This window comes from Procambarus clarkii, chromosome 85, assembly GCF_040958095.1.
Source record: "Procambarus clarkii isolate CNS0578487 chromosome 85, FALCON_Pclarkii_2.0, whole genome shotgun sequence".
Lineage (NCBI taxonomy): Eukaryota > Metazoa > Arthropoda > Malacostraca > Decapoda > Cambaridae > Procambarus > Procambarus clarkii.
In genome coordinates this window covers 20,107,550-20,117,672 of record NC_091234.1, presented here as the reverse complement: position 1 = coordinate 20,117,672, position 10,123 = coordinate 20,107,550, and the positions used below count along the sequence as shown (strand labels likewise).

The 10,123-nt window shown below is 40.8% G+C and overlaps 1 protein-coding gene across 1 annotated transcript in view; it reads right to left on the bottom strand.

Annotated features, from left to right (window-relative positions):
* LOC123746722 (uncharacterized) overlaps positions 1-9,651 on the bottom strand; it is a gene marked incomplete at its 5' end in the record, with an annotated part of 42,440 nt that extends 32,789 nt beyond the window's left edge. The window contains 2 exon segments of the mRNA XM_069316795.1: positions 7,849-7,976; positions 9,582-9,651. Coding sequence (XP_069172896.1) covers positions 7,849-7,976; positions 9,582-9,651 — 198 coding nt within the window.
* Between the last annotated feature and the right edge of the window lie 472 nt (positions 9,652-10,123).

Sequence of the window (10,123 nt, the reverse complement as noted above, 5' to 3'; positions counted from 1 at the left end):
CGCAAAACCCATTATAGGCTTTCAAATTTAACGTAAAACCCATTATAGGCTTCACATTTAACGTAAAACCCATGATAGGCTTTCAAATTTAACGCAAAACCCATGATAGGCTTCACATTTAACGTAAAACCCATGATAGGCTTTCAAATTTAACGTAAAACCCATGATAAGCTTTCAAATTTAACGTAAAACCCATGATAGGCTTTCAAATTTAACGTAAAACCCATGATAGGCTTCACATTTAACGTAAAACCCGTGATAGGCTTTCAAATTTAACGTAAAACCCATGATAGGCTTTCAAATTTAACGTAAAACCCATGATAGGCTTTCAAATTTAACGTAAAACCCATGATAGGCTTCAAATTTAACGTAAAACCCATGATAGGCTTCACATTTAACGTAAAACCCATGATAGGCTTCACATTTAACGTAAAACCCATGATAGGCTTCAAATTTAACGTAAAACCCATGATAGGCTTCACATTTAACGTAAAACCCATGATAGGCTTCACATTTAACGTAAAACCCATGATAGGCTTTCAAATTTAACGTAAAACCCATGATAGGCTTCACATTTAACGTAAAACCCATGATAGGCTTCACATTTAACGTAAAACCCATGATAGGCTTCACATTTAACGTAAAACCCATGATAGGCTTCACATTTAACGTAAAACCCATGATAGGCTTCACATTTAACGTAAAACCCATGATAGGCTTCACATTTAATGTAACACATAAAACAGGCTTACACGTGGATTACAATAATTTCTCTGTAATAAGAAGTATTGAAAAAGTGTTACAGAAATATACTTTCTCTAAATGATTCAACTCTAAAATTCAAGGTATTCCTCCCCCCCCCCCTCCGTCCCATCCCAAATCCTTATCCTGACCCCCTTCCCAGTGCTATATATTCGTAATGATTTCTTGAGGTTATCTTGAGATGATTTCGGGGCTTTAGTGTCCCCGCGGCCCGGTCCTCGACCAGGCCTCCACCCCCTAGGAAGCAGCCCGTGACAGCTGACTAACTCCCAGGTATCTTCTATTTTACTGCTAGCTAACAGGAGCATCAGGGTGAAAGAAACTCTGCCCATTGTTTCTCGCCGGCGCCCGGGATCGAACCCACTCGTCCAGTGTTCTGTCCGGTTAGCCACCGGCTCCTGTTATTGGCTTGGCGCTTTCTCCCTCATAGTTTCCTTCCCTTCAAGGTTAAATCATTATACAGAACAATTTTAGCATAAAACATAGTTTTCTTACTATGATTGTTCCGTATGATTATATATAATGAAAACAATGATAATTAAAAATTTTCAGTGATGAGTAGTAGTGATGGTGAGTAGTGTGGTAGTGATGGTGAGTAGTGTGGTAGTGATGATATAGTGAAGTAGTGATGATGAGGGGAAAACTCTCCAACATATAATCTGCTATAATAGTAAATAATTAATCTAAAATATTAGAGAAATGGACTTTAAAAACTTCTAAATTATATTTAAGACTATTTTCCCCAACACATCTTTTTGGGGAATAGAATCAATAATGCTGAGTCTATCTATTGTATATAAATGTTAAGTCATTTAGTAATAAATTTCATTAATAAATTCTAATCATAGAATTAGTATACTAACTACACTGTTGTAATTAGAAAGAAAGTCTTAGCTGTCGTTCCGTTAATGGGTCAAACAGCCTTCCTTAACGAGTCTAATCATGTCTTGGGTAGTCACGTGATTCATCAGAGAGAGTAATCTTCTTTCGTAGATAACTCCACTCTGTAAAATTTAGGGTATGAAATTTTCTATATAACTACACATATCTCCACTAATACACATTGAAAGGAGGCGAGGAGTCACAATAACGTGGCTAAAGTATTGTTGACCAGACCACACACTAGAAGGTGCAGGGACGACGACGTTTCGGTCCGTCCTGGACCATTCTCAAAATCGACTTGAGAATGGTCCAGGACGGACCGAAACGTCGTCGTCCCTTCACCTTCTAGTGTGTGGTCTGGTCAATATTGAAAGGGGGAGTTGACTGATTAGGAGAAAAACACGATTGGACACCCTAACATAGAAGATTATGGCCATTAAATGTGATAATGGGTAATCCTCCAATCTGTGGTACTTCATTCCACAGTAGTTACGGTACAATTATCATTGGCCGACGGGCGGCACGAACCAGACAGCTTACCCTGAACAGGGACAGGAAGCCTGCTGCTGGCAGACCTCGTGACCAGTGGCCAGGCACTCCACGCGGTCACCCAACCAGTTTCTGTGAAGATCCAACGAGACTCAACCACCAATCAATCCATCAAACCAACATTGCTACTCCCAGCACAAACATCGTTTTTATGACGTAATATGTTGTTAGAATGTTGAGAGCAACGGTAGGCAAAATACTGTACTGTCCCGTTTTCTGTTTTGGGTCCTCTGATAACAGGATAAGAGGGCACTTTAGTAGGACGGTTTCTTGACGATGGGGAAGATTAGGAGGCCGCGAGCGTCAGTCTTCACATTCTTAACCCGTTCACTGCGGCTGTATTTGCGGAGCCGAGGGAATGTCTCGCGAGATTTCTTATACCATTTTTAGCGATGTCGCTGGCTGGCTGGGACCCCAGTGTGTGTGTGTGTGTGTGTGTGTGTGTGTGTGTGTGTGTGTGTGTACGCGCGTGTGTGTGTGTGTGTGTGTGTGTGTGTGTGTGTGTTTTATTGGAGTTTAAATGCATTGTTTGGTTAGGGTAATTCCAAGTGTCAGTCCTCCACACAAACATCACGCTTCGCGTTCCAGACGTGTTCACGCGACCACCACACCGGTAGCAGGAGACACAGACAGATAGACAGACACAGAAGCAGACAGAAACACAGACAGACAGACAAAGAAACAGAAGACAGATATAGAGATGCAAAGATCGAGTCGCCCCGGGCACCCCCGGATCCCCCAAAACAGTACATTATCAACGATAAGAGACCCAATAATCTATATAAAGATATCTAATTTGTATAGACCCAATAATCTATATAAAGATATCTAATTTGTATAGACCCAAAAATCTATATAAAGATATCTAACCTATATTACAGCGAGTGAGAGATCATTCTGACTCTCAACTTCCATTTTAAGACAAAATTAAAAATATATCTTTACACTCCCAGACATAGACATGAATATTACCATAGCCGAGAAATAAATCAATATATATATATATATATATATATATATATATATATATATATATATATATATATATATATATATATATATATATATATATATATATATATATATATATATATATATATATATTAGTATATTTTGGTAGCAGTCTTTCCTGTAGACATATATTATTAAATATGACCGAAAAAGTAAGATTAATAATTCTAACACGAATTTTCTCAATCTTTCGTACATTACGCTTCACTGTTGGAGGTAAATCAAAAATCACTTCTCCAAAATTCATTTTTATTTCTAGTCTGACGCGACACGGGCGCGTTTCGTAAAACTTATTACATTTTCAAAGACTTCACAAATACACAACTGATTAGAACTTGCGTTTCCCTGATTTTATATCTACATTTGAGTGAGGTGGGAAGGGTGATGTGGCATTACATTTGAGTGAGGTGGGAAGGGTGATGTGGCATTAACACAAGACAGAACACTAGGGGATATTAATAGGGTATTAAAAGTATCAACACAAGACAGAACAGAAACAATGGGTATTGAATAGAAGTGTTTGTAGAAAGCCTATTGGTCCATATTTCTTGATGCTTCTATATTGGAGCGGAGTCTTGAGGTGGGTAGAATATAGTTGTGCAATAATTGGCTGTTGATTGCTGGTGTTGACTTCTTGATGTGTAGTGCCTCGCAAACGTCAAGCCGCCTGCTATCGCTGTATCTATCGATGATTTCTGTGTTGTTTACTAGGATTTCTCTGGCGATGGTTTGGTTATGGGAAGAGATTATATGTTCCTTAATGGAGCCCTGTTGTTTATGCATCGTTAAACGCCTAGAAAGAGATGTTGTTGTCTTGCCTATATACTGGGTTTTTTGGAGCTTACAGTCCCCAAGTGGGCATTTGAAGGCATAGACGACGTTAGTCTCTTTTAAAGCGTTCTGTTTTGTGTCTGGAGAGTTTCTCATGAGTAGGCTGGCCGTTTTTCTGGTTTCATAGTAAATCGTCAGTTGTATCCTCTGATTTTTGTCTGTAGGGATAACGTTTCTATTAACAATATCTTTCAGGACCCTTTCCTCTGTTTTATGAGCTGTGGAAAAGAAGTTCCTGTAAAATAGTCTAATAGGGGGTATAGGTGTTGTGTTAGTTGTCTCTTCGGAGGTTGCATGGCTTTTCACTTTCCTTCTTATGATGTCTTCGATGAAACCATTGGAGAAGCCGTTATTGACTAGGACCTGCCTTACCCTATAGAGTTCTTCACTCTGAAGAAGAACTCTGTAGGGTAAGGCAGGTCCTAGTCAATAACGGCTTCTCCAATGGTTTCATCGAAGACATCATAAGAAGGAAAGTGAAAAGCCATGCAACCTCCGAAGAGACAACTAACACAACACCTATACCCCCTATTAGACTATTTTACAGGAACTTCTTTTCCACAGCTCATAAAACAGAGGAAAGGGTCCTGAAAGATATTGTTAATAGAAACGTTATCCCTACAGACAAAAATCAGAGGATACAACTGACGATTTACTATAAAACCAGAAAAACGGCCAGCCTACTCATGAGAAACTCTCCAGACACAAAACAGAACGCTTTAAAAGAGACTAACGTTGTCTATGCCTTCAAATGCCCACTTGGGGACTGTAAGCTCCAAAAAACCCAGTATATAGGCAAGACAACAACATCTCTTTCTAGGCGTTTAACGATGCATAAGCAACAGGGCTCCATTAAGGAACATATAATCTCTTCCCATAACCAAACCATCGCCAGAGAAATCCTAGTAAACAACACAGAAATCATCGATAGATACAGCGATAGCAGGCGGCTTGACGTTTGCGAGGCACTACACATCAAGAAGTCAACACCAGCAATCAACAGCCAATTATTGCACAACTATATTCTACCCACCTCAAGACTCCGCTCCAATATAGAAGCATCAAGAAATATGGACCAATAGGCTTTCTACAAACACTTCTATTCAATACCCATTGTTTCTGTTCTGTCTTGTGTTGATACTTTTAATACCCTATTAATATCCCCTAGTGTTCTGTCTTGTGTTAATGCCACATCACCCTTCCCACCTCACTCAAATGTAATGCCACATCACCCTTCCCACCTCACTCAAATGTAGATATAAAATCAGGGAAACGCAAGTTCTAATCAGTTGTGTATTTGTGAAGTCTTTGAAAATGTAATAAGTTTTACGAAACGCGCCCGTGTCGCGTCAGACTAGAAATAAAAATGAATTTTGGAGAAGTGATTTTTGATTTACCTCCAACAGTGAAGCGTAATGTACGAAAGATTGAGAAAATTCGTGTTAGAATTATTAATCTTACTTTTTCGGTCATATTTAATAATATATATATATATATATATATATATATATATATATATATATATATATATATATATATATATATATATATATATATATATATATATATATATATATATATATATATATATATATATAAAATTTTAAACATAAAACTTAGACTAGATATCGTGTGACTACAGATTTTGTCCAGAGGTTGTGAAATAGTTGATATAAAGATTCCCGGATTACCTCGAATCGAAATGACTTTGTTACATAGGTAATGTAACCTGTTACATAGGGACTTATGATGTAACATAGCTGAATGCAATATGATTTGATTGTCAACAAGTCTTTTTCTCTGTGACAGTAATTCCTTAATCCTGTCAAGTATCCAGGTAGGATTAGTCCTGGATTTACCTGCTCGTTAGTTATCTTATCCTATCCAGAAGAGATATTAAACGACCACAAACATCATTCATTCTTAAGTTGGGTCTTCTTGCAATTAAGTTGATACAGACTCCTTGGTTTGAGTGGCCAGTGGTAAGTGCCTGAAAATTAAATTCATACTCAGGCGATGAGTCACAATAACGTTGCTGAAATACGTTGACCAGACCACTCACTAGAAGGTGAAGGGACGACGACGTTTCGGTCCGTCCTGGACCATTCTCAAGTCGAGTGAGAGAATCGACTTGAGAATGGTCCAGAATCAATTTGAGAATGGTCCAGGACGGACCGAAACGTCGTCGTCCCTTCAGCTTCTAGTGTGTGTGTGGTCTGGTCAACAATAAAATTCATATTGTTTCTTAAATGGGCGATTCCCTACAGACAAAACTGGATCTGGACGGTAGAGCGACGGTCTCGCTTCATGCTGGTCGGCGTTCAATCCCCGACCGTCCACAAGTGGTTGGGGCACCATTCCTTCCTTCTCCCGTCCCATCCCAAATCCTTATCCTGACCCCTTCCAAGTGCTATATAGTCGAAATGACTTGGCGCTTTCCCTGATAATTCCCTTACCTACAGACAAAAAAGATATTAATAGTATCTTATTATTTCATCAATTGCATGACATTGGGCCGTACAGGACGCTGGTTGATACCTGCTTGATGGGGTTCTGGGAGTTCTTCTACTCTCCAAGCCCGGCCCGAGGCCAGGCTTGACTTGTGAGAGTTTGGTCCACCAGGCTGTTGCTTGGAGCGGCCCGAGGCCAGGCTTGACTTGTGAGAGTTTGGTCCACCAGGCTGTTGCTTGGAGCGGCCCGAGGCCAGGCTTGACTTGTGAGAGTTTGGTCCACCAGGCTGTTGCTTGGAGCGGCCCGCAGGCCAGGCTTGACTTGTGAGAGTTTGGTCCACCAGGCTGTTGCTTGGAGCGGCCCGAGGCCAGGCTTGACTTGTGAGAGTTTGGTCCACCAGGCTGTTGCTTGGAGCGGCCCGAGGCCAGGCTTGACTTGTGAGAGTTTGGTCCACTAGGCTGTTGCTTGGAGCGGCCCGAGGCCAGGCTTGACTTGTGAGAGTTTGGTCCACCAGGCTGTTGCTTGGAGCGGCCCGCAGGCCCACATACCCACCACAGCCAGGTTGGTCCAGCACTCCTTGAAGGAAACAATCAAGTTTCCTTTTGAAGATGTCCACGGTTGTTCCGGCAATATTCCTGATCCTCGCTTGAGTGCAATGACTGCGATAACTAACCCCTAACAACATCAACATTGCCCGGGTGACCTTGACAACGGTAAACAGTTTAGAGGTTGTTAAATAACTTAACGCTCGTTCAGAGACACGATGAAGGTCTTACCCACTACGCTGGAGAAATGGACGCCACATTCTTGGGAATATATATTTATCTGCGCGCTCCTTGTGGCGGCTGGTCTTGGCGGTGGGCCAAGTCAGGTGTTGCTGAATCACACACGCACACGCACGCACGCACACGCACGCACACACACACCAGTAGTTTGAAAGGGTTATATGACAATGAGTGCTGGGAAGACGGGACACCACGAGCGTAGCTCTCATCCTGTAACTACACTTAGGTAATCACACACACACACACACACACACACACACACACACACACACACACACACACACACACACACACACACACACACACACACACACACACACACACACACACACACACACACACACACACACACACACACACACACACACAAATGGAATGCATTAGGAAGTAATGTGGTGGAGGCTGACTCCATACACAGTTTCAAGTGTAGATATGATAGAGCCCAATAGGCTCAGGAACCTGTACATCAGTTGATTGACAGTTGAGAGGCGGGACCAAAGAGCCAGAGCTCAACCCCTGCAAGCACAACTAGATGAGTACACACACACACACACACACACACACACACACTACTCACCCGGCCATATATCCCCAAGAAGTCCGAGTAGTTAGGAATATACTCCTCACCAATATACATCTTAAGCTCCTCAATGAGGGCATCAGCATCAGCCTTCCTCTCCTCACTCTTCTTGATGTCAGCGTAATCTGTCGAAGATCAGAGTCTCAGTTGGCAGTCAGGTTGGGGCCGACGTGTCCAGGTCATATGCTGACTCGAAATCGGACTCAATTAACATATTAATAACATATATTAATATTAATATTAACATATTAATAACATGTGGAATAACATATTAATATTTATTGATAGGAAACTTGAGAAAGTGGTACATGAATACAGGAATTTTGCATCTTGAAAAGGGGTAGAAAAAAACCTTTTTCAAGGGTTTTTTTTAATTTCTTAATTTCCTTTAATAAAAGGAAATAATATCAACTGTGGAAAGGGTTGTTAAACGCTTTAGGGGTGATTAGATATATTGAACAATTCTACTGAATGTAGGGAAAGTTATACTGAATGTAGGGAAAGTTATACTGAATGTAGGGGAAGTTATACTGAATGTAGGGGAAAGTTACACTGAATGTAAGGGAAAATTATACTGAATGTAGGGAAAGTTATACTGAATGTAGGGAAAGTTATACTGAATGTAGGGAAAGTTATACTGAATGTAGGGGAAGTTATACTGAATGCAGGGGAAAGTTACACTGAATGTAAGGGAAAATTATACTGAATGTAGGGAAAGTTATACTGAATGTAGGGGAAAGTTATACTGAATGTAGGGGAAAGTTATACTGAATGTAGGGGAAAGTTATACTGAATGTAGGGAAAAGTTACACTGAATGCAGGGGAAACTTACACTGAATGCAGGGAAAGTTACACTGAATGCAGGGAAAGTTACACTGAATGCAGGGAAAGTTACACTGAATGCAGGGAAAGTTACATTGAATGCAGGGAAAGTTACACTGAATGCAGGAAAAAGTTACATTGAATGCAGGGAAACTTACACTGAATGCAGGGAAACTTACACTGAATGCAGGGAAACTTACACTGAATGCAGGGAAACTTACACTGAATGCAGGGAAACTTACACTAAATGCAGGGAAAAGTTACATTGAATGCAGGGGAAAGTTACACTGAATGCGGGGAAACTTACACTGAAAATAGAGGAGAAAACAATTCACATTAACTAAAATATTAAAATCCAAGAATCTGTTTAACTAATCCAACTCATCAAGAATCTAATTTAACTAAACTTTAACTCATAATTGTATGAATTATGAGGCAACTCACCGCTCCTCAGCCCAAGACAGTTAACAGGTAATTAGACAGTCAAGAGCTGTGCCAGTCAGTAGAGAAATCAGTTAATGCTATACCTGTGAAGTGTCAAGGGTGTGTCTGGTGTGTGGGAGCAGTGTACAGGTGTGTGTGGGGGAGCAGTCTACAGATGTGTGTGTGTGGGAGCAGTCCACAGGTGTGTGTGTGGGAGCAGTCTACAGGTGTGTGTGGGAGCAGTCTACAGGTGTGTGTGGGAGCAGTCTACAGGTGTGTGTGGGAGCAGTCTACAGGTGTGTGGGAGCAGTGTACATGTGTGTGTGTGAGCAGTGTACAGGTGTGAGTGACAAGTTCAACTCACCTGTGACTAACAAGTCTAACTTACCTGTGAGTGTCAAGTCTGACTCACCTGTGAGTGACATGTCTGACTCACCTGTGAGTGTCAAGTCTGACTTAAGTGTGAGTGACAGGTAAAGACTTACGGTTCATAAGGTCTCTGAATCTCCTCCCTTGTCTTTCTGAATACTTTTCCACTACCTTGTCGCCTCCGTCCTGAAGGAATGAGAACTTTCTTGAGACTGTGGTGACAGGGGATGACACAGATGATTAGGTGGATAGGGGCCACAGATTGGGTGGCTAGGAGACACAGATTAGGTGGATAGGGGCCACAGATTAGGTGGATAGGGGCCACAGATTGGGTGGCTAGGAGACACAGATTGGGTGGATAGAGGACACAGACGTCTTGGAAGATAGGCTATTCTGTCTTATCAACTCCTTATCACAATCTACAACTCTTATCACATCAAAGAAAATATATTATCCAGAATCTTGGAATTAATAAGAAAATCATAATATCCACAATAACTAAATTAAGATAAAATTATGAGTTAATGTAAATATATGTCAACTAAATAGAACAACATTAACTAAATCATGTTATTGTTCACCAGAACACCAGGTGAACACGACGTGATATAGTGAACAACTTGAACAAACAAAAGCCCAATCGTCTTGGTGAAATATG